The sequence below is a fragment of the Cricetulus griseus genome, chromosome 4 (genome assembly GCF_003668045.3).
Source record: "Cricetulus griseus strain 17A/GY chromosome 4, alternate assembly CriGri-PICRH-1.0, whole genome shotgun sequence".
Lineage (NCBI taxonomy): Eukaryota > Metazoa > Chordata > Mammalia > Rodentia > Cricetidae > Cricetulus > Cricetulus griseus.
Window position 1 is genome coordinate 151128897 of NC_048597.1, and position 26387 is coordinate 151155283.

A 26387-nucleotide genomic window follows, 5' to 3' on the forward strand; every position below is an offset into this window, starting at 1 on the left:
TTAATGGCTTTCCTCCGTTCCAGTTGATGGTCAGTGATGTGTGATCAGTCCCTAAAAAAAATTGCAAACTCTACTCAATGCTATTGTTTATGCTCTGCAGCTCAATGAAAAGACCTTGTTAATAAAGGCACCCTGCATTTGGTCACAGAGCATAGAGATATGAGGATGGTTTGGGAAGTTACTATGAACACTACTGGAGAAGAAAAGTACTCAACAAACTTAACTAGCTGTGAACCATGTGAACTAAATAACATCTGGGCTGGCAGGACATTCTCATTGGTGTAAGGTGGTATGAATGTGATGGAAGTACTGAAACATTTTCTGCTCCACAAGATGAGATAGATACTTTACACTATTATCAGACCAATGACCTGTTGCTTTCTAAACTTTATAAAAGTATTAGCAGAGCATCTTAAAGATTAGAATGACCCCCCAAATAATACACTGTCTATTACACAGCATCACATGCATATTTTGGTTGTTTATTTTTTAATTTTTTAAAACATATTACATATCCACAATGTTTTTTGGATGCTGTTCTAACACATTTTGAGTAAAGAACAGTAATCTCTGCACTAAAAATTCTTATTATATTTTTTTTACATTAATTTTTTAAACTTGAGTCACACCATTTCACACTAAGCAATGAATTATTTTCTATTTGTTGTTACACTGTTTGAAGCTACTTGTATGATATTTGTGCATCATCACAAGCTTTATATTTGCTAGTCTTTTCATGCCAAACATTTACTCTGTATTTCTATTTTAGTATTATGTATGTTTATATTAAACATATTTCAATTGAATTCTGTTTAAAATTAAATATGAATGATATACAATACAAACAAGTTAGCACCAAATATCTAGAAGTCAATCTAATGAAAACATCAACAAACATGTATATACTGGATATTTTTAGTAGTCCTGAGAGAACTTGAAGAAAATTTCAATAAGAAAAGAACTCACCCTAGATATATTTTTAATATTCAATACAGTAAAGAAATCAAGCCTCACAGATATTTGGAGACACTAATAAACCAATTAGTGGATTTTACATATGAAATAAGAGAATTTCTGACACAAGTGGAGTATTTAAAGCAACTTTGATATTTCGGAATTTGCAGGAAAAATCAGTATATTCTGATGTTAAAAGTATGCATCTTAAAACGTTATTTATAATGGAATCTGATATCTCTGGATGTAATTAATGCTCAGTACAAAATTTTCTTCTTGCATCTCTCTATATTTAACATACAGATACACTATTGGCAAGTACCTAGTTCTCTTTTAGATGTTATACTTATTGTTATTACTGTGTTTGCCTGTAAGATTTGTGTGTGCACTGGTGTATGCCATGGAATGCATGTAAAGAAAGAGAAGAAACTTGGAGAACCTGTTTTATTTTTCTAACATGAAAATTCTGAGGATAGATTTGAGGTCATCAGAATTGCATGGCATGTGCATTTATACCCTTTGTCATCTTGTCTGCCCAGTAAGTACCTTAATTTCTAAGACAGCATTGTACATAGCTATTTTTCAATCAGATATAAAACACAAAGGAATATGAAGTATGTATTGATTCATTTATTTTCCAATACTGTTATCCATTAAACTTACCTAAGATGATCACAGGACTAACAAAAGTTTAACAATGAAAAATGTAAACATGTTTATGAAGAACAGCAAAATTTATTGTATTATCTGCTTATAGTCTTAGCCTTATCCCCAAGAGAAAATGAAATCTAGGGAGAACAACTTCAGTCTAATTTCTAGCTCATCTCAAGGTCATCTCTACAACTGTAAATAATTTGTTTCTATTCAATTGACTATTGACTATTAATATTTTTATCACTTTCCACATTCTATATTCAATTGCACTAAATGAGCCCATGTCATTACCTCCTCTTTTATTATTGTATTTGCAAGTTATGTTATATTGTTGATAAACTGGTAGCTTATACAACCATTAAAATTTTCACAAATCTATTTTTTCATCTCTTAAAATTTATTGAATACATAGTTCTTAGTCCTATGCCAAACATCATGAACATAAATATCTTCAGGTATCATGTACATCTGAACTGCCTAAAAAATAAGAATAACAATGAAAGAGTATAAAAATCAAAATAGTTGTGCATTTTGATTTGATTTGATTTAATTTGTGATTAAATTAATTTAAATCAGTTTAATGCCATGCTTCAAAGAGAGTTTTGGGCCATCTTTCTGTCCAATCTATCTTTTCCTTTGTTCTGTTCAGCACAAACAAAAGACCCAGAGACTGATATTGGGGTTCAAACTTTAAGCTGAATATCAGAAAAGTAAAGCACCTGGCCACTAGCTTCTTACCTCTACCTTAGACTGAAAGGGCTGATACTGTCTCCAAAAGCTTTCACCAAGCCTCAGACTATAAACTCTCCTCAGCATAGCTGGAGAATGAATGCCTCCTACTTAATACTGAAGACCCTGCTTCTGTCAATTATACCCCTCTAGTACCGGGGTAAAGGCATGTGATCTGTTACTCTTTTAGAATGGTTCAATGTCTTGTAGTCCTGCATGGCCTTGAACTCAAAGAAATCAGTTTACCTCTTAATGCTGAGTTTTAGGATTAAAGGTTTGTATCAGCACCTCCTTGATTCTGGCTGCATGGATTAAAGGTGTGTGTCTGGCTTCTATGACTTGTGACTAACTTTGCTATTTTTGAAGTTAATATAATGCTAAGTTGACATTCCCAAAAGCTTCTTCAGCTCTAGAGTTAGCAACAGTCTCACCTTTTACAGTAACCTAAGTGGTTCTTCCTGCTACACTCTGAAGGTGTACCCAGAACTCATATATGCTAGCTCTAAATAGCATGATAAGGCACTCTCCAAGGATTTCTAGCTCTCAGGGAGAAAACTCTTAAAAGGAAGCAAATGCCATTTCACATCTGATTAATCTTTTATCTGTCATCCAAATACTCAATATTTGTGCTAAATATTTATTTAGACATGTTATCTGAAAAAAAAACAATATTTTGACCAATGATATCTAAGTAAAATTTAAGATTTTAGATTTCTTATCTGCTATAAGATAGTGTTGTTGGTTCCAGAACACAGTATAGTCAGCTGGTCTTGGAAATTCAGAAGACCTTTTGATGTTTACATCTTAGTGAAAAATGGCTAGAGAATTTAAAATAAAAAGACAATTTCCTTTTTACAAACAGTTTGAATTATATCATATATAACTCTGTAATTTGTATATTTAAGAACTTAAGCCTCATATATCAAAGTATGTGGCATTTCCTTGCTCAAAATGGTTTCGGCCTAGGCCCTATTCCAAAAGATATAGCAGACTTGGAAAACCCTCTATGGAAGGTCTCACCCTCCCTGGGGAGCAGAAAGGGTATGGGATAGGTAGGATGTTAGTTGGGGGGTGGGCAGGAGAGGAAGGGAGGGAGAGAGAATTGGAATTGACATGTAAAACAATCTTGTTTCTAATTCAAATAAAAAATTTAAAAAAGTATGTGGGATTATGGGCATGCATCAATGTAAGAAGAACCTTTAAATATTTGTCTGTGTATGTGTATGCATGTAATGAAGTTATGTGTACATATGTTTGAATAAGCATGAGAAGGGCAAACACCAACACTGGAGTTGTTCCCATAGGCTGTCCACTTTCTCTGGTGGAAAGTTTCTCACTGGTCTGCAATCAGCAGTTAGCTAGTCTGGACGACTAGATTGCCTGAGCAATCTTCGTGTCTCTATCTCCAGTGCTGTGCTTGTAATTGCCAGTCAACGTCTCTACTTTTGAAAATTGATTTTTGAGTTCAACTTAGTTCCTTTCCTTGTAAAGCAAGTACTTTAGACAATGAATTAATTTTCCAGACCTAATTCTAAATGACCTTTTTAATATCTTGAATTTATGATTGTGGAATTGTGTAATTTAATTTTTATCTACTAGTTGATCTAGATATTGTTTCTAAAACCAAAATAAAAAAGCAATACACTTACTTTGTCATTAGACTCTTAAAGTTGTCTTCAGGTGGTTATTTGATACATATCTAAAGTGACCTGGAAAGAGGGAACCTCAAAAGTGCAGACTAGCATCTGGTTGTGTGTGTGAAGCTTTTTCTTAACATCTAATTTGATAAAACCATGGAAAACACATTTAGAGTAAACCATGGTATTCTTCCTTTAAATAATACAAAGCCTTAATTGAACAGGAGAAATCAAGAGCATCCCATATTTAGTGGTCTCCTTATCTGCACCCCATTTTTTCACTCAAAGTTGATCATAATTTTGTGAATGGGACTTATCATTAGTTATAAAACAATTTTCCAATTTGCTCTTTTCTCCATGTGAATAATGATACAAATCAATGCTACAGTGAAATAATATAATATCTGATTCTGAAACTTGGAGTGTTAAGAAAGAAAAATGCCACAAGTCTATATTAAAAGGAAATATGAACCAGACCAAGGACTTTGCAATGAACACTTGAAAATAAATATATATGGACAAAAGGGTTTCTGTGTGAATCTCTATATCACACTATATCTTCCATGATGAGGTTTTTCTCCCTTTTTTTTCTTTTCTTTTTTCTCTTTAATTTTTTTTCTGGAATAGGAAGGCTACAAGGACAGAGGGTGGATATACACAGGAACAGGACATAAATGGGATTGAGATGTATCATGTGAAGGACACAATAAAATAGTAAAAATAAAGTTAAAAATAAAGGACTGGAGAGATGGCTAGGTGCTTAAGAGGACTGGATGTTCTCCCAGAGGACACAGGTACAATTCCTCAATTCCCAGCACCCACAAGACAGCTCACAATAGTCTGCAACTCCAATATCTGACACTCTCACACAGACATACATGCAGGCAAAACATCAATGCACATAAAATAAAAATAAATAAATTATTTAAAAAGAAAGAATGTTAAAAAGAAAAGACATGAATAAAATAATTACAGGGAACTGAGTAGATACACAATTGTGTGAAGAATCTTGCACAGATAACTGTAAAATTGCATTGTTCATCCATTACTCTTTACCATTGCAATCTAATTTAAGATAGTGTAAATAACTTGTGGGTGGCACTGTGAACTAGTCCTTACCTTGTATATACATTAATATAATGCTGCATACATTTCAAAAGTCAGAAGAACACAATATTCCTATTGCACAACTAATTTCATTTCAATTGCTTAAGATACAGAATTTGGAAAAGTATATTTGAAACATTTGCCAATTGGTCAGGAAGGCCATCTACACAACATTGAACAAAGGAATTTTGAAGAAATTTATCCATTCTGAGCTTAATATTAGTGACAAGTGAGGCTTGCCTGAACAGAGCTGGGTTCATGTATATAAATATACCCAAACACAAAAACAATTTCAGAATTTTCTGCAGGTGTTATAGTATGCTATCTTGAATGAAATATGGTTGTACAAGAGAGTAGCACTTCTCCAAAGATACAGAGGTGAGAATCCACTTTCACATTTTTGGTACATTTCTTCCAAACAATCACTAACAATAGTCCCATTTCTAGTATTAAAATCCCTGCTTGTAGAAAATATCATCCTACATTATCCAGAAATTATGCTCTATTACTAACAAAAACTATTGAGTGGAAACCTATCTTTTGTAATAAATGTTTAAAGGCAACTTTAACATCTTTATTTCTCAGGCAGCAGATCATGGGATTCAATTTAGCTACAAAAATGGTTTAAAACAAAGATGACAATTTACTTTCCTACAGGCTGTTGACTGAAGATGGCTGAAGTTACATGAAAGCAGTAGAACCAAAGAAGGCAGAAACAGTCAAAATGTGGGAGTTGCAGGTGCTGGATCTACCCACAGAGGATTGAATGTGAAGGATGCTGACAATGATGAAGATGTAAGAATAAAGGATGTTCATACCTGGTAAAACAATTTTAAATACACAGGACAGTTCTAGTAAATCATTTGCAAAATACTACAGCAATAGAGCTTCAGTAATGGGGAAATATCAAAGAAGTAAAAGGTTTCTTATATAGCCTTATAGAAAAGCAATCTTATTGGGAAGACAGTGTGAGCAGTGGCACTTAGCCCATATCATATACCCCAGCTGCCATCCATAAATGTATTTGAGGGGATATGATTACAGTAAAGTATTACTGTAGCCACATAGCAATCATATGCTGTTGCAGCCAACAGGTGACATTCTGCAACAACAAAAGCAAAGAAGTAGAACTTAGCAATGCATTTGGTGTAGGAGATGACATTCTTCCCAGTCACAAAGTTCACCAGCATTTTGGGAGTAATGACAGTGGACTGACAGCAGTTAATAAAGGACAGACTGCTGAGTAAATAATACATGGGTGTGTGCCGCTGAGAACTAAACAGAATCAAGATGATCATGCCCAGGTTTCCTACAACTGTAACCAAATAGATTCCTAGGAAGATGAAGAATAGGGGCAACTGGAGCTCTTGGTTCTCACTTAACCCAGCAAGGATGAACTCTGTCAATGTGGTTTGATTTACTTCTTCTTTGTTCTTCTGGAAACTTTATGTAAGAAGTTTTCACATAAAAGAAAAATGTGACTATCCATTCTCCTATCACTCAATTTTTAAACAGAATTCAAATATTTTCAGTTGTTTCCAATCCTCTGTCATCCTATTTTCTATCTCAACAGTCAAATATTTTGTAGTACTGGCAAAGGGGGATATGAAAGAAACAATCATACACATGATGACATACTTGTAAAGTTATCATTAAAATTATGTGTACTGGTACCCATTTCATACCTCATGCAAACTAGTCTAGCTCTCCTTATTGTGTGTTTCAAATAGTTATCATGTTGTTAATAACACCTTTATTTTTGTATAAAATATTTTACATCTAGTAAAGTAAAAACATTATACACAAGAGATCCATAATCAAACTCTAGTTAATGAGAACAAATTGAATATCTTACATTAAAAGAATAAACAAAAGAATTATCTACCTCTTCTCTTTAATCTAGATACATTCTGGTAGAGAAATCATCCAAAAAATGAACCTAAAAGCTAGTAGTTTAGAAATATAGGAGTTAAAATATCTCTAATTTATAAATATAATTGAACATACAGAAAATCCAGAATTGGCTAAGAGAATTATTAAATGTAGTTGATAGTATATAAATGTAATATTAGTAAACAGAAATCAGAATATTATTGTCAAAATATTAAGAAAATAACTATGAAAACAAATGAGATAGCTTGCACTTATTTGCTGGACCCTTGTTTTTCTTTGACTCAGCAGATATTATTGCCAATCTTTCACAAAGGAGAGCTGTCCTCATTCTGGGTAAATTATAAATCATAAGGTAACACCTCATAGTAAGTACATGATACCAGTTTCTTATATAGTAACACCAGACTTCTTAGTTTTCAAACTATAATAACTTCAAGAAGATCACATTTCTACATTAAGTTCCCCTCTATTATACAAGCTGAGAAAAATGTTTTGTGACATAATGTGTCTTCAAAATGGGAGTGTTGGAAAAATAACTTTCAATGTAGCATACTGAAGAAGCTGAACCATTATAGGGAGCATAGATCATGTGAAAAAGTGATTAATGCTGTTATGAGAGCAGGATTGTGGCCACAGGTGTAGGATCCTAAGGGGCTGATTTTGGTCCTTTGTATCTTATTTTAATTTTTTAATTTAAATTCTTTAATTACCCACCTCCTTCCTCTTCACCCACACACCAAACTCCCACTTTGTTCAGGGGTTCTTGTCCTCATCCCCTTCTTTGAGGGATTATGCAATCTTCTCTTGGGGTCCTCCTTGCTTCCTAGCTCCTCTGGCAGTGTGGATTGTACACTGGTAATCATTTGCTCTATGTATAAAAATCATATATGAGTGAGTACATACCATGTTTATCTATTTGTGACTGGGTTACCTCACTCAGGATGGTTTCTGCCATTTGCCTCCAAATTTCAAGATTCCATTGTTTTTTTTTTTTTTTTTCTGCTGAGTAGTACTCCATTGTGTAAATGTACCACATTTTCTGTATCCATTCTTCAGTTGAGGGGCATCTAGGTTGCTACCAGGTTCTGGCTATTACAAATAATGCTGCGATGAACATAGTTGAACAAATGTTCTTATTGTATGTGCATTCTTTGGGTATATGCCCAAGAGAGGAATTGCTGGATCTTGAGTTAGGCTGATTCCCACTTTACTGAGTAGACCCCATACTGATTTCCAAAGTGGTTGTACAAGTTTGCACTCCAACCAGCAATTGAGGAATGTTCCTATTTCTCCACATCCTCTTCAGCATAGACTGTCATTGGTGTTATTGATTTTAACCATTCTGACATGAGTAAGATGGTATCTCAGAGAGGTTTTTAGCTGCATTTCCCTGATGGATAAGGATGTTGAGCACTTTTTCAAGTGTCTTTCAGCCATTTTAGATTACTCTGTTGAGAATTATCTATTTGGTTCTGCACTCCACTTTTTACTTGCATTGTTTGAAGTTTTGGTGGCTAGCTTCTTGAGTTCATTGTATATTTTGGTGATCAGCCCTCTGTCAGATATAGGGTTGGTGAAGACCTTTTCCCATTCTGTGGGCTGGTGTTTTGTCTTGCTGACTGTGTCCTTTGCCTTACAGAAGCTTCTCAGTTTCCGGAGTTCCCATTTATTAATTGTTGATCTCAGTGTTTGTGCTACTGGTTTTAGGTTCAGAAAGCGATCTCCTGTACCAATTTGTTCGAGGGAACCACCTACCTTCTCTTCTAAGAGTGTGTGGATGAATTTATGTTGAGGTCTTTGATCCATTTGGACTTAAGTTTTGTGCATGGCAATTGATATGGATCTATCTGCAATCTTCTACATGTCTGAATCCAGTTATGCCAATACAATTTGTGGAAGATGCTTTCTTATTTTCCATTGTATAACTTTACCTTCTTTCTCAAAAATCAGGTGTTGTTAGGTGTGTGGGTTAATATCAGGGTTTTCAACTCTATTGGTTGATTGATATGGGTCTATTGATTCCATTGACCAATTTTTGTGCCTGTCTATTTTTGTGCCAATATCAAGCTGTTTTCAGGACTATGGCTCTATAATAGAGCTTGAAGTCAGGGATGGTGATGCCTCCGGAATTTCTTTTATTGTACAAAGTTGCTTTGGCTATCTTGGATTTTTTGTTTTTCCATGTGAATTTGAGTACTGTGATTTCAAGTTCTGTGAAGAATTCTGTTGGGTTTTTTATGGAAATTGCATTGAATATGTAGATTTCTTTTGACAAGATTGCCATTTTAACTATGTTGATCCCAACTATCCAAGAGCAGGGGAGATCTTTCAATTTTCTGGTGTATTTTTTAATTTCTTTCTTTAGAGACTCAAAGTTCTTACTATAAAGGTGTTTCTCATTTTTGGTTAGTGTTACCACAAGACATTTTATGTTGTTAGTTGCTATTGTAAAGGGTCATGTTTCTCTGACTTCTTCATCAGTGCATTTATCTTCTGTGTATAGTAGGGCTACTGATTTTTTTTTAGTTAATCTTGTATCCTGCCACTTTTCTGAAGGTGTTTATCAGCTGTAGTAGTTCTCTGGTAGAGTTTTTCAGGTGACTTATGTAAACTATCATATCATCTGCAAATAGTGAAATTTTGACTTCTTCCTTTCCAATTTGTATCCCCTTGATCTCCATTTGTTGTCTTACTGCTCTAGCTAGAACTTTAAGTACAATATTGAAGAGATATGGAGAGCATGGATGCCTGGTCTTGTTCCAAATTTTAGAGGAATTGCCTTGAGTTTCTCTCCATTTAATTTGATGTTGGCTGTTAGTTTGCTGTATATTAGATTTATCATTTTTAGATATGTTCCTGTTATTCCTGATCTCTCCAAGACCTTTACCGTAAAGGGATGTTGGATTTTGTCAAAGGCTTTTTCAGCATCTAGTGAGATGATCATGTGTTTTTTCTTTTTCAGTTTGTTTATATGGTGATTACATTGATGGATTTTCATATGTTGGACCATCCCTGCATTCCTGGAATAAAGCCAACTTGTTCATGGTGGATGATTTCTCTGATGTGTTTTTGGAATCTATTTGCCAGTATTTTGTTGAATATTTTTGCATTGATATTCATGAGGGATATTGGTCTGTAATTCTCTTTTTCGTTGTGTCTTTGTGTGGCTTGGGTACCGAGGTAATTGTATCCCCATAGTCCTGTGTATCTTTTTCTTTTCTTTCATTCTTTTTTTTTGAAATCTTTTTCCTTCAGTCTTCTGCTATATCATCATGTAAGAAAACAGACTGCTCTTGATAGGGGCTTTGTTCTTGACCTTCTCTGTCTTCAGAAAGTTATGAAAAGATAAATACAGTTCTAACCACTATATATTATCATTCTTTGCTGTTCTGTTACACCAACAAAGACAGGCCAAGTCACACGACCTTCTATATATCTGAGTCTTTTAATTGGCTAATTTTATTGTGCTTCTTGTCCCTTGCAAACTGCCCTAGGAAATAATAGCCTCTATCACAGATCTCCACAGTAGATTATGGTAGATTTAACAATGTTTATTGTGTTGATATATTATTTATGATTTATTAAAGCTTGACTGGGGATTTGTAAGAAAATTCAGCCATAAGCTATCCCAGACTCAGGAAACAGACAGATGGATCTCCCTGAGTTCAAGGCTACCACAAGAGTAAAGAGTAACAGAGCTTAGGCCTTTGATCAAGCACTTGGGATCACAGCCCTTAATCTCTGAAGTCAGGAGGTATAAATATCAAAGGGTCTCATGTGGACAATTATTCTCCAGGCATGCTGAAGAAAGGCAGCAGTCTGAAGCTTGGTGAGAGCTTGTGGAGACAGGATCAGTCCTTTTAGCCTGAGGTAAAGATGAGCTAGTGACTTGGCTGCTTTGATTTTCTGATCTCCAGCTTGAAGCTTGAAGCTTGAACCCCTATATCTGTCTCTTTTTTATTATTTGTGCCACAGTTTGTAGACTTTGATCCATTTTATTCAACTCACTTTCCATGCATCCCAGTTCTACCAGGCACAATTAATTCCATTGGCTTCTATTCAGGTATGCTTGTGCCATGTTAATGATTGAATGCCCTTGTCCTTGGTGAAGAATTCCTCAATATCGGCTTTGCATAAGTGGCTTTAATGTTCCCATTGTTGGATGCATCTTACATATTAATTAAAATAAGAAAAAGAAGAACAATGTTTAATGACAAATATTTTATTTTCAGTAAATTGAGTAACGAAAAACCAAATATATTTACTATATATGTTTTCACTGTCTTGGACTTCGTAAATGTTCATCTCACCAGAAAAACTAACAATACAACTGATGTGTTTATCACCTCCCCAAGTTTCCTTGTAGCAATTTGTGTCCCCGGCTTGTCTGTAATTTTGGTAAGGCTTTTTGATATAGTATTTAGTGCCAAATAGTTTCAATTACACAATGTCATACTTTAAACTTTCAGCATGTTACTACATAGAATATCCTTATGGATATATTAAAATATAGAACTGCTTCACCTGAAATACTTGAGACTATGAACTCTTTGATTATGTGTGTTATATATCTTCTCTTCCCAGGTTCTTACAACCATTATTGAATTCTCTGGCTCACAGAGTTTTACTGTTAGAGATAATTCATATAAATGGGTCCATGTGGTCTTTTTTCCTTTTATGACTGAACTATTTATTATAGTGAAGTATTCCTCAGGTTCAACAATAATTTTTCAATCACTGCAGTTTTCCTTATAGGGAAAAGAAACACGAAGATTCAGACATATCTAATATACAACCATAATTTTTGTATCATTCACTACTATTTACAGGAACATACGAATGAGATAACTAAAGTAACCAGTTTCAATAGATCATTTGTTACATGAGGTTGTTACAAAATACAGGTGAAAATGAAAAAAAAACCAGCATCTCAAGTTTGTATGAATTCAAGCAATATATAATTATAATGCATAAGTACTTAACATATTGTATTTTAAATCTGCATATTTAATTCTGTCTTCAGTAGCATTATATCAATAACTTGGTTGATACTGAAGCTGCTATGATATTTATTATAAATGGTAATGAGTACTTATGTGCTGATAATGATTCAAGTATATTCTGTCACAGTATTAATATAGACAAACATTAAAACTAATTTAAAAGTGTTAAGGATACAGTTTCCTGTAACCTTCAGGATAGAGATATAAAGAAACAGATGATCTTCTCTTCAGAATTCTACAGTCTATAAGGACATAGATAGGCAAATAAGACCCAGGAATAAATAATAAATTTTGAAAGGCCCTGAAGGACCACAGTGACTATGATGTTAGTTCTTAGTGATGATATCAACAAAGGTATTTTAGAGTAAGATAATAAATTTTCTTTCTTTATGGTCCAAGTATCACATGAAATGACTGATACAGAAAAACCATTGATTATGCTCACAGGTATAAGTCCTAATCTTCCTTTAAGCTTTACTAATATTTCCTTATCTAATTTAACACAATTTTTGTTGTTGTCATTAAAGGTGAGATTTGTGTTATATTCAATAAATTCTTTGGCAACAAAGCAATATGGGCCTTCAAATAAGCACCATCTAAAGCACTCACTAACAAAATTATTTTCACTATTTAAAACAATTTTAGAATTTAGATATATTCTTCTCCTCTCCCTAGTCCATCCAGATATCTCCCTCTCCCTTCCTGTAAAACCATCAGAACTCCACACACCCCAGTGGGTACTCTCTTTGACTGTAAACAGGAGTTTTCCCTAGACTACAGATTCAAGTAATTCTCTAATCATAACTAGTTAGAAGTCCTCCTCCAGGTGTTTTTGAATAAAGTTGTTTCTGGGTCATAGACTTCAGTGGTCTGTTCCCCATTATTGGCACAATTCCAGGACCCAACAGGGCTAAGAAGAAGGTATATTTTTTTGTGTTCCAGTGAAATGTTCTGCAGATATCTGTTAGACCCATTTGAATAATAACATCTATTAACTCCTTTATTTCTCTGTTTAATTTAGTCTAGCTAACCTGTCCATTAGTGAGAATGGGGTATCAGTATTTTGTTATGTGTGGGTCTGTGGAAGAATTTGGTCATTCCAAGATAAAATTTGGCTTTGCAAAGTAGCGGGGGAACCAGATTCTGGTGAACTGACTGCTGGTTGCTTCACAAAAACTTTTTTATTGTAATAATATTTATGCATAGCAGCAAGTAAATTTCTGCATACTAAGACCTCTAATTTGGAGTTGTTTGAAGGAAGCATCATCTGCCCAAGCAATTCTCAACAATGAGGCATCTTGGTTATCCAAGTCCTCTCATAACTAAGTTTGGAAAAACTCTGAATCCTCAGGAAGAACTCAAAGAAGAATCAAACACTTCACACAAAGGGTAGCAATCACAAAAGGTAGTTCAAAGCCTAAATGAAGATGTTCTAGAATTCAAGCCAGAGATAATGATCAGAGTGATCTCTCCATAAAGTGGGGATACTGAAGTCTCCCACTATCGATGTGTGGCATTTGATGAGTGATTTAAGCTTCAATAATGTTTTTTTTTGTTTTGTTTTTGTTTTGTTTTGTTTTGTGTTTTGTATTTTTTTTTTTAGAAATTAAGTGTCTTTACATCTTTGGGTCAATGATGTTCAGAATTGAGATTTCATATTAGTAGATTTTTTTGCCTTTGATTAATATGAAGTGTCCTTCCCCATCTCTTTATGTTAATTTTGGTTGGAAATCTCTTTTGTTAGATATTAGAATTGCAAATCAGCTTGCTTCTTGGAGCCCTTGCTTAGAAAAATGTTTTCCAAACTTGTACTTAAGTAATGTCGGTATTTACTTTTAAGATGTTTCTTGTATGCAGCAGAAGGATGGATTTTGTTTTTGCATCCATTCTGTTAGCCTGTAACTTTTGATTGGCAAATTGAATTGATTGATATTAAGAGATACTAATGACAAATGCTTGTTTATTCCTGTTACTTTGTTGCTGCTGCTGGTGGTAGTGTGTGTATTTCTCTTCTTTTGATTTTGCTTGCATTCTCATAGGGTATATAACCCTCGTGTGATAAGATTTTCCTTCTCTGGCCTTCTGTAGGGCTAGATTTGTGGGTAGACATTCTTCAACTTTGAATTTGACATGAAATATCTTGTTTTCTCCATCTATGATGATCAAAAGCTTTGCTGCAAATAATAGTCTTGACTGGCATCTGTGTTCTCTTGGAGTCTGTAAGACACCTGTCCAGGCCATTCTGACTTTTAGAGTCTCCATTGAGAAGTCACAAGCAATTCTAATAGGCCTGCCTTTATATGCTACATTGTCATCATCCCTTGCATCTTTTAATATTCTTTGTTAATTCTGTATGTATTTTTATCGTTACGTGGCAGGGGATACTTCCCTTTTTGGTCCAATCTAGTTTTTTGAAAGCATCTTGTACCTATATAGACATGTCCATTTAAGTTTAGGAAAATTTTCTTTAATTTGCTAAAAATATTTTCTGGATATTGAATCTGGGATTCTTCTAATTCTTCATATATTTCCTAATATTCTTAGGTCTGATCTTTTTGTAGTCTCAGATTTCCCAGATTTGTTGAGTCAAGAGTTTTTTTTTGATGCAAATTTTTCTTTGAATAGTGTATTAGTTCCTTCTATCATATCTTCTGTCCCTGAGATTCCATCTTTCAATTCTTGTATTCTGTTGGTGTTGCTTGAGTCTTCAGTTCATGTTTGCTTACACAGATTTTCCATATTCAGGATTCCCCCAGTTTGTTTTTTGTTTATTGTTTCTATTTCCATTTTCAAGTCTTGAAGAGTTTTACTCATTTCCTTCACCTGTTTGATTTTTCCTTGTTTTTCTTGATTTTTCATGAGAGATTTATTCATTCCCTGCCATTGTATTCCATGTTTTCCTGTATTTCCTTAAGGGATTTATTAATTTCCTCTAATTGATTGCTTGTGATTTCCTGGTTTTCTATAAGAGATTTATTCATTTCCTCATTGAGGACATCTATTGTCTTCATTAAGTTGGTTTTAAGATCACATGTGCTTGTGCTTTGGCTGTAGTAGGATAGCTGGGCTCTGGTGGTGACATATTGCCCAGGCTAATGTTGATTGTGTTCTTAAGCTGTTCTCTGCAAATCCAGGTTTGTGGTAACTATAGTACTAAGTGTTGATTTTTGAGTTTATTTTTGTTGGATGAGTGTTTTTTTACCTTTGTTTCTGATTCATCTCTTGTCATATGGCCTGAGCTGCCTGTGGTTCTGGTGACTGCCAAGTCCTTTGGTCCAGTGGGGAACCTCTGCTGTGGTTTTGTCAGTCTGCATGATCTCCAGGGTTTGAGGCATAAGGGTTGCTGCTAAGTTTCTGGGGTTCTGGGTACTAGTGAGGTCTCTGGTAGATGAGGGGGTTTTAGTGGTTCTGGGTACCATATTAGCCTCTGAGGTTCCAGGTACCTGCATGTCCTCTGGTAGAGAAGGGGTCCTCTTCCAGAGTTGTGGACTAGACTATGGTGACAAGGAGAGGGAGAGATGTTACAGGAAATCTGGACAGGCTCTGAGAAATATTGGCAGGCTGCTGGCTGATCTTCCTTGTGGTACCTGCTACTGGCATGGCTTCTGGTAGACCAGGGGACTTCTCTAGAGGTATAGGCTGGGATATGGATAATGTCACCATCTTTGTGAAAAGTAATATTTACTGTCAGCTGTTAGATTCAGAATAACAATGGAAATACACCTTTAGTGGTGACTTACTTCATGTTTATTAAAATATTTAACACACTTAACCTGTTGAATATGGAAAGGAACATCCCACCTTGGCCAACCCATCAAATTAGAAAAATAAACTAACAACAACATAAACACACCTTTGAGATTTCATCTTAACACAGTTGAAATAAATTCAAGAATACCAAAGACACCAAAATTGGAGAAGATGTGGGGAAAAGATAAGCCTTATTCATTGTTGACCGAATTGTAAACTGGTGAAGCAAGATGAAAATAGGATGTGTGACTTATAAATAGATAAGTAAATGAATAAACAAATAATTTTCCATTTGACCCTGTAATAACAATCATTGAACAAAGGACTTATTATAAACCCTAGATTACTATTCACACATTTTCATTGTAACTGTATTCACAATAGCTAGGAAATGAAAATGACCCAATGACTTTCAACTGATAAACTGAAATGAAGTCATAATACATATACACAGTAGAATTCTATATATTTAAAACTGGGAATCTTAAATTTGAACATAAAATAGATGGAAATAGACAATATTGAGTGGGGTAACTCTGAGCCAGAAAAATAAACACCACATGGTCCCTCTTACTGAGGATAACTAGATCCAAATCTTTGGTGTCAGTATATAATCTAGAGTTACTACAGAAACCAGAAAAATAACAGGGGATGATGGGGGTGGGCATCTACTCTAGAGTGGAATGATGGTACAGATGCTATGAAGTGGTAAATAGAAAAAAAACTTGGAAGTGTTGTATTTGTGGAGAGCGAGGAAAAATAGTGTAAAAAGGAAAATAGAAAGATTGATAAATACTAATAAGAATGCTTGGAAAATGACATGGAGAATCATATTATATGTTTTCCTAAAATTATAGTCATATACATACATACATATAAATACCCCCCCACACACACACACAAAACACAGGCATGCATGCACAGCCCTCCCAAAACATTATATGCTATTGCTATTGCTGTTGCTCTTGGTTGCTTCACAGAAATTTAAAGTAAGCCTTTATTGTAAAGACACACAGGATTCTGACACAGGATTTGAACTTTGATGAATAGACCTTAATTGTGCCTAGAAACCTACTCTGTGAGGATGGCTTTCATAGAATGGCAAAGTGCTATATAACTATGAAGTTTCCCAGGAAGTAAAACAGTTAATAGTTCTAGCCAGCTGTGACACCTAGGAACCACAATAATAACCAGCATGGCAAGCTGTCATCACTAAAGGTGCAATAGTGGCAGTGACATCATGGCAGTAATCAATATCTATGAAATTATACTTAAGGTCCACTCAATAAGGGGGACTTTATTCCTGGTTCTATAAATACAGTTAACTATGAGTTGCTAATGAGGTCATAGGACTTAGAGAACAATCTAATAATACATTCTCCTAAACAAGTATAGTATCTAACTGCATATTTAGCACAGATCATCTAACCCACAGATAAGTTAACTATTCTTACAACAGATGGAGCCCATTACAGAAATCCATACCTTGTCCTGGTCTAAACACAGGGAACAACTGATGGTGGGGTGAAGAAACACAATTAATTGTCTATAATACAATCACTCTACCTATGACTCAGAGAAATTTTAGAGAAGGAAGAAAGAATGCTCTAAGGGTCAGAGGACAAGGAAAGTTGTGATGAGATTTGGTCTTCTGCGTAAGACAGGAAAATGGTACCATGGCTCTCAACAATATAGTTTGCTAAACCTGAGCCAAAAATGATATGAGTTGATATACCAATGTAGAAGGTGAAAACCTCCAGGGACTCCACTCCCAGATAAAGACCTATGGTCAATTGATGATGGCTAAGAACAGAATCAGTCTTCCTAAGGATAAGCCCCATAATACACACACACACACACACACACACACACACACACACACACACACACACACACACACACACATATACTCACACATATTAAAGGAAAGGAGGCCATTAATTTGATAGAGATCAGGGGGAAAACATGACTGACTGGAGGGAGATGGGGAAAATGATGTAATTAGAGTATTTGCATATGATATTCCAAACATAAATAAAAAATAAATAAAAGAAAAGTCATGTTTTTTGAAATTTAACAGTATCTCTTTTCTAATAAATAATCCTCACATTACTTCTGACTACATGAATGTTTTTCTTTGAAGTATTTTCTTCAAGCGAGCACTGACATCCTTATTCCTCAGGCTATAGATCAAGGGGTTCAACATGGGAAAAACAGTAGTATAAAACACAGACGACACTTTCCCTTGGTCCATCAAATTCACTGATGATGGCTGTAAGTACATGAATACAACAGAACCAAAATATATAGCAACAGCTGAGATGTGGGAACTTCAGATACTTTGGACCTGCCCTGGTTGGATTGAAGGCTGAGGATGCTGTCAATAATGATGATGTAAGAAGAAATAATGGTCAAGATTGGGACAAATATGTTCAGTATACCAAAAATTAGAATCAACAATTCATTGTTGATTAGGTTTTAGAGTGTGCAAGTTTCAAGAGGGGAAGAAGATCACAGAAAGAGTGGTTGATAAAATCTAATTTGCAGAACTGAATCCTTGTCAAGAATCCTGTGTGAACTGATGCACTGAACACACTAAAAATATTCACTCCTGCAATAGGAAACTGCAAACTTGATAGGACATGGTGACACTGTAAAGCAAGGGTTTACAGATGGCAACATAGTGGTCATATGCCATTGCAGCTAATGTGTAATACTCTCCAGTGCCAAAAATAATGAAGAAATAGAACTATGTCACGCAGGAAGGGTAAGAGATGAGATTCTTCTCTGACACAAAGCCAACCAGCATTTTGGGGATGACAACTGTGGACTGACAGAAGTCAATGAAGGACAGACTGCTGAGGAAATAGTACATGGGGTTGTGCAGGTGGGAACTGAGCACAATCAGTGTGACCTTGCCCAGATTCCCTGCCACAGTGCCCACATAGATTTCTAAGAGCAGGAAGAGGGGCATCTGGAGTTCTGGCTTCTCTGAGAGCCCAGCCAAGAAGAACTCAGTCACTGTGCAGTTGTTTCCTGCTGCCATGTTCTTCCTTGAGATCCTTAAGGAGAAAATAATTGGTGGTGGTAGCTAGCCTTTAATCCCATCACTAGGGAGGCAGAACAGGTTAAATTTCTGTGAGTCCAAGGCAGGCCTGTTCAACAGAGCTAGTTCTAGGAGAGGCAAGACTGGACAAAGAAACACTTTTCAAAATAACTTATATTGTGTATATATCCACATGTATATACATACATATATAGAGAGATATATAGAGAAAGTTGTCAGTGACTTTATAATTTGTTTCCTGTACACAAAGTTCACATATAAATTATTTCTGCTTTAGAATACTTTTGCTCTCTATATGATTACCTTAATGTATCATTTAGAAAAATAAATTTTATCATTTATTGTTATTTTTAAACATATCCTTAAGAAATTATGAATATTTTTTCATTTAAAATTCTATCACTCTGCCAAGCTTTGATAATTTTTGTGATTTCAAAGCAACATCCCTCAATTGAGAAGTAGAGTAAATATCAGTACAGAAAGGTGACATACTTTTGAGTAAGCAATTTTTCCTAAAAACAGTGAAGAATTTTTATACAAAATCTAATTTTCGCAGCTTTTTTTCCAAAACATCCATTTTTACTAATTCTAATGTCATTAAATTCCCAAATGTGAACATTTAATGGCATTTAGAGCAACAATTACATGAGGTACTTCTAAGATTATGTATTGGAAACATGGTTCTCTTAGGAATAGGTTTCTCTTTGTGAGCCAGTTCTTGATAGGAAAAGAGTCAGTCAATCGTGGTTAAACCCTGAGGCCATGAAGGCAAGGTATCCATGCTTACTTACCATTAATGATGCCCTCAGCCAGCACAATGTATTTTTTGTAACCAGCTAAAACCAGTAATAAGTATTACTGACATCTTATCACTCAGAAAATCTACAATATGATTTTGCATTGTTAGTTGATAGTGACATTTTTGCAAATGAAAAACCTGCATTTCTACATATTAAAATTAGAGAAACAGTCTCCAATCTGTTCTTATTTTTGCCTTTATTTCTTGTAAACTAAGAAAGACTGCAATGCGGAAACACATATGTTCAGTGGAAAATAAATTGATTATCTTCTATCCTATTGAATGGTGAAAAAAATTAATCACTGTGCCGAAAAAGTACGTTTACTGTATTAGAGTTTAGTCATTACAAAGGCCAAAAGTTGAAATGTAATCATGTAAGTAGAGTGTCAGAAAGAATGTAAGAGCTGAAAAAGTAAAATCTGTGAAAAACTGTCTTCTTGGAATGATCCAGCCAAATTATGATTTTACAGCTGCATTGGCTGTCTCCATGGCCCACATAAGACTGAGCCTGTAAATAGTCCATCACAGAACTGATGAGGGTAGGAAAGGATCTGACACTTCCCCTCCCACCAATCTTTGGATTACTAATCGACTCTGGAATGGGGCAAACATTGTCTTCAGTTGTGTACTTACCAACACGGCTCTCATACTCCAGTGGATAGTTCTGGAGATATAATCACCCAGATGACGTTTTTTAAAGATGAGCATGTCAGAAAACACAGGGAAAAGGTTATGACTATAGGAGAGATTTGGTCTGGATTGATCTTGCACAAGACTTCTATATAATATGGCAATCACTGTGAATTCATATGTGCAGCTATCCTATTGTGTCTAGAGGACGTGGTTCCCTTATATTCATCCATTCTCTTGAGCTAATGGGTTTCCTCTTTTGGAATTGTTGGTTAGAGAAGTGTTATTAATCCCTAAAAAATTACAAACTCTTCTCAATGCTATTTGTTAAACTCCACAGGTCAATAGAAAGACCTTGTCATTGAAGGCACCATGTTCTTGGTCATAGAGCATGGAAATATCAAGATGGTACTGGCCTGGAAGTTTCCTCCTTAAATGCTAGATTTTAGAGTGCTAGAAGTTACTATGGACACTACTGGAGGAGAAATGTATTCAGCAGTGTCAACAAGCTGGGAAACTTGTGAGCTATAATAATATCTGGACTGACAAGACATTTTCATTGGCATAATGGTGGCATTAACATAATAGTATTGAACTGTTTTCTCCTCCACAAGATGAAACCCATACTTGACATTATTGTCAGACCAAGGACGTGTTGCTTTTTAAACTTTTAAAAAATATTAGTAAAGCCTATTGGAGATTATACTGCCCAAATAATACCCTACCTGCTTTGCAGCATTGCATGCCTATATTTTGTGTGTTTATTTATCAATTATATTGTTTATATGACATACAATGAATTTTGGATGCTCTTCTAATACATATTGAGCAAAGAACAGTAGTCTCTGCACTAAAAATTCTGCTTATATTTTTCTTACTTTAATTTTTCAAACTCAAGCTACGTCCTTTCTCACTAAGCTATGATGTACTTTCTCTTTGTTGTTATATGGTTTGAAGCTGCTTTGTCTGATATTTGTGCATCATCACAAGCTTTATTTTTGCTAGTCTTTCTGTGTCAAATGACTAACTCTGTATTTCTATTTTATTATTGTGCATCCTTATATTAAACATATTTCAATTGAATTTTTAAATGAAAATGAAATATGAATGACAAAATATGAACAAGTTACAACCACATATGTAGAAGTCAATTTAATAAAAACATCACCAATCTGTACATACTGAATGTTTTAAGTAATCCTGAGAGAAACTTGAAGAAAATTTTATTAGAAAAAGAACCCACCATAGAAAATTTTAGTGATCAATCTGGCAAAGAAATCAAGCCTCACAGATATGAGGAGAGGTTAATAACCCAATTAGTGGATTTCAGATATGAATTAAGAGCATTTAAGGAACCAGTGTAATACTTACAGCAAACTTTGTCTACTTTAGGGCATTTCAGAATTTGCTAGAAAAATCAGTATAGCCAGATGTTAAAAGTATGGATCTTAAAACATTACAAACAATGAAATCTGACAACTCTAGAATTAATTAATCCTCAGTACAAAACTTCCTCTTGAATCTCAGTATATTTAATATGCTCTGGCAAGTACTTAGTTTGTTTTTTAGATGTTATACTTATTGTTATGTGTTTGTATGATATGTGTGTGGACAGGTCTATGTCATAGCACATACGTGAAGGGTGCAGAAGAACTTTGGAAACCTGTTTCCTCTTTGTACCATGTAGGTTCTGAGGACAAAATTCTGGTCATCAGGGTTGTTTGGCCAGTGCATGTACAGTCTTTGTCACCTTGTCTGCCCAATACATGCCTTAATTTCTAAGAGAGTAGTTTATGTAGTAGCTTTTCAATCAGATGTAAAACAAATAGGAATATGAAATGTGAATTAATTAATTTATTTTCCAATGTTGTTATCCTTCAAACTTACCTAAGATGGGGATAGCATTAATTAAAATTTGCCAATGCAAAATATAAGCCTGTTGATGAAGAAAAGCAAAACTTATTACATTTTCTGTTTGTAGTCTTAGCCTTATCCCCAAGAGAAATCAGAATTTCTGCAGAAGAGCTCCAAATTAATTTCTAACTCTTTTCAAACTCATCTCTACATCTGTAAATAATTTGTTTCTATACTCAGTTGTATTAAATGAGCCAGTGCCATTACCTTCTCTGTCATCATTGTAGCTGGAAGTTATATTATATTGTGTATAGACTGGCAGCTTACACAACCATTAAAATATTTACAGAACTATTTATTGAATATAGAACTCTTCACTCAGTACCAGACATCATGAATATAAATCTCTTCAGGTAGCATGCGGAGATCTGAACTGCCTAAAAAATAAGAATAATACTGTAAAACTATAAAAACTCAAAATATTTGTATATTTGGGAGATAAGATTAAGTAAAGACATTGTAATGGCATGCTCAAGTATCTTTCTTCCTCTCACCTTACCCTCTGGTCTCTTTCTATGTCCTTAGGTCATTAAATGTTAAAGTGGCATCCACACTGCTTTAAAGAATTCACAACCTCAACCTGCCATGTTAGCATATATTAATTAGAATTGGGATCCAAATATGTGATAAAATTTACAGATAAAATAAAGCTGGGAGGAAATGCAATAAAATTTGAAATAGTTTTGTTATCATTGCAACTTGATGTGCTTATTCTAAGTACAAAAATATTCATAGTAATGTTGCACAATAAATGAAAATCTGTGCTAATTAACAACCATTAAAGAACGCTATCACCTGTATTCAGTTAAAAACATGATGATAATTATTTTTATATTTTATATCAGTCATAAAATGTTTTTACCATATAATTATTCCAATGTCTATAGATTCAACTTTTGCTTGCAAAATATTTTATGGTCCCCATTGATCATCGGGATTAACTAAAAATGGAAAACATGTTATACTTAGTCATAATTGTTTCAAATTATTCATTAACTAAAGCTACTTTAGTGTGGCTATAAATTCTGTAATGTAGGAGAGATCTTATCATTGAATTTAATTGCTTGAATTATAGTCACCATTGTAGGAATTACATACTAAAAGGGTTTCATGGAGTCTAACACTATAAACCTTTTCCCTTTTTGAGTTAAGCTTGAGGCCAGACATCACCCAGGGTAAGGTGTACTCCTTTTTCTCCTTTTTTTAAATCATCTATTTATTTTACATTCCAGGCACAGCTTTCTTGCAGCCTCTCTTCCCAGTCCCTCTGCCCCGCCGCCACCTCCCTTCTTGTGGCATGCATGCCTTCAAAGTTACTACAACTTCAGCCATTAAAGACAAAAAGAACTAGGGAAGTATATCCAAAGACCAAACTTTAAATTAAACTAAGAATATATAATTTTGTTGTAAAAAATTTCTTCTCTTTCAGGATTAATGATTTGATGTAATCCATATGAAAACATCAAGGCATAAATCCTTCCAAAATCAGAAAAGTCCACCCATCGCTGGATGATGCATAAGGAAATGGACATCTGAGACATCATTATAAACAAGCAGTGGCTAGACTGTGATAATATCCAAATAAGATATGCAATACACATTCCAGTCAAAGGCTATGATCAGAACATCAAGACATACTTAGCACATGCTGAGGTGCTGAGCTTTAGCCTTCATGCTGGTGTCCTTTAATCCTGTTGGTTGCCATCAGAAACAACAGCCCTCTTGTACTCACCCCATTACCTTGTACTAATAATACCATTATCTGTGTGTTCAAGAGGTTTGAAGCACTGTTATACATGAATGCATGGCCTATGTGTGGTGAATCCAATGGTAAATGCCCCTTTTTGAAGAGGGACATTGACAGACCAAAAATCATCCAGAAAATACTTTTTCTTAAGTAATGTGGAGATTTCTCAGGATTTTTAACATATCCTAAAGGAAGCAAAAAGGAGGCTCTTCATTTTGTGTGTGACATTTAAGCTATTTACCTACATGAATATTAATTAAAATAAAGAAACAAGTCAGGCAATGGTGGCTCACATCTTTATTCCCAGAACTTGGAAGACAGAGGTAGGCAGATCTCTGAATTTGAGCCCAGCCTGGTCTATAGATTGAGTTCCAGGACAGTCAGCACTACATAAAGAAACCTTGCCGCAAAACAACAACAACAAAAGAAAGAAAGAAAGAAAGAAAGAAAGAAAGAAAGAAAGAAAGAAAGAAGGAAGGAAGGAAGGAAGGAAGGAAGGAAGGAAGGAAGGAAGGAAGGAAGGAAGGAAGGAAAGGTGGAAGAAAAAAGTGAAAAATGGAAATTTATTCCTGGATATAAAATATTGTCAGTCAGAGATACAGACATACTATTCCAATTTCTCTACTCAATTTTCTGGTAAAGGTTTACTTGTTTTTTTTATCAGTTCAAATTAGGAACAAGCTTGTTTCACATGTTGATCCCTTCTCCCTCTCCCTCCCCTCACCCCCATCCCTCCTCCCTCACCCACAGCCTACCCCCCACCCCATCCACCCTCCACTCCACAGGCAGGGTAGGACCCTCAACAGGGGCTCCTCAAAGTCCACCACATCATCCTGGGCTGGGCCTGGGCCCTTACCCATGTGTCCAGGGCAAGAGTGCATCCCTTCACGTGAGATGGGTATTTTTCCCTGGTGTAAGAAGAGACTTTGAGAGCCCATCCCACGTGAAGGTTTACCTTTTTAAAATGTTATTTTTAAAATTGAATGGATAATGCAAACCTTCTCCAGTTCATCACAGCTGACTGAACTTCCTAGTGAATTCTAGAAAATTAACTTGAAAGCATCATATCTTTATACTGTAAGCCACAGCAGAATGCAGGGGGTGGGCTAAACTTTTCACCTTTGGGATCTGAGAAAGTGGCTGGTGCATTGTATAAGCTTTAAAATTACTCTGAATAAGTGAATAAATTAATCCAGTGAGGAGCATTTTCCAGACCTTTCACAGTCGTTCCTCTAGACTTATGACTTTAATCCAACTTTCGGATGAACACATCGCCCTCCTGTCCAAAAGTCTCAGGACCAAAATTTACATGCCACTTGCAAAATTGCTAATACTGATGTGGAGTCACATGTGCTCAGTGTTCTGTAATGGTCAGTGCTGAGACATTGGAGCCTAGTCCTCAGTCTCAGAGCTATTTTTGAAGCTGATGTAATAATAGGTTAACATCCCCAAGAGCTTCTTCAGCTCTAGAGATAGCAATGGTCTCACCTTTAGAGGTTTCATCTCACCTTTAACAGTCACCAGAGGAGTTCTGCCTGCTATACTCTAAAACTGTACCCTGGACTTACATATGCCAACTCCAAGTAGCAAGGCAGCACACTCTCCAAGGATGTCCAACCCTCAGGGAGCAAACCCTTGAGAGGGAAGCAAATGTCATTTCCCTACTAGTTAATTATTTTCTACCATCAAAATTTGTACATTGGTCATAAATATTTATATACAGAGACCATCTATATTAAAATCCCTTTTTGACAAATGAAATGTGAGTAAAAGTTGAGATTCTACATTTCTTATAAGCTACTAAACAGTGTGGTTGATTCCAGCCCACATTCTGATTAGCTGCTTTTTGAGAGCCAGAAATCTTTCTGACTTTTACATCTTACTGTAAGGAGACTAGAGAATTTACATTAATAAGCCAATTTCCATTTCACAAAAAGTTTGCTTTTGTGTCATATCCAAGTCTGTAATTTATATATTTAAGGACTCACACCTCATCTGCCCAAGTGGATGGGATTATGGGCATGCAACAATGTACCCCAAGGTTTTATTTATTTGTACCTATGTATGTGTAGGATGAAGGTGCATGTGTGTGTGTGTGTGTGTGTGTGTGTGTGTGTGTGTGTGTGTATGTGTGTATGTGTGTGTGCGTGCGTGTGCGTGTGTGTGCTCAAGTGTATGTGTATGTGCATGTGTACCCATGAGCGCATAAAAGGCAAAGGACAAACACTGGTGTTGTTCCTTAGGCTATCCCTCTTTTTTGTTGTTTTGTTTTATAGGAATTATTTTTTCCAACTTTTTTTTTATTTGAATTAGAAACAGGATCATTTTACATAACAATCCCAGTTCACTTCTCACACCCTTCTCACACCCGTCCTCCCCATACCCTCCCCCAACTAAAACCTTATCTTGTACATATCTTTTCTGCTCCCCCTGGATGGTGAGGCCTTCCATAGGGTGTCATCAGAGACTTTCGTATCCTTTGGGATAGGGCCTAGGCCCACCC

General features: G+C 35.2%; 1 protein-coding gene and 1 pseudogene across 1 annotated transcript; both read right to left on the reverse strand.

Annotated features, from left to right (window-relative positions):
• Window positions 1-5705: 5705 nt before the first annotated feature.
• On the reverse strand, window positions 5706-15722 carry LOC100769655 (olfactory receptor 1537-like). Its single transcript, XM_027412192.1, is given in 3 exon segments — window positions 5706-5953; window positions 5956-6524; window positions 15718-15722. Coding segments are annotated over 3 exon segments (822 nt in total).
• Window positions 15723-17846: 2124 nt separating this feature from the next.
• LOC100766945 lies at window positions 17847-18773 on the reverse strand (annotated as a pseudogene).
• Between the last annotated feature and the right edge of the window lie 7614 nt (window positions 18774-26387).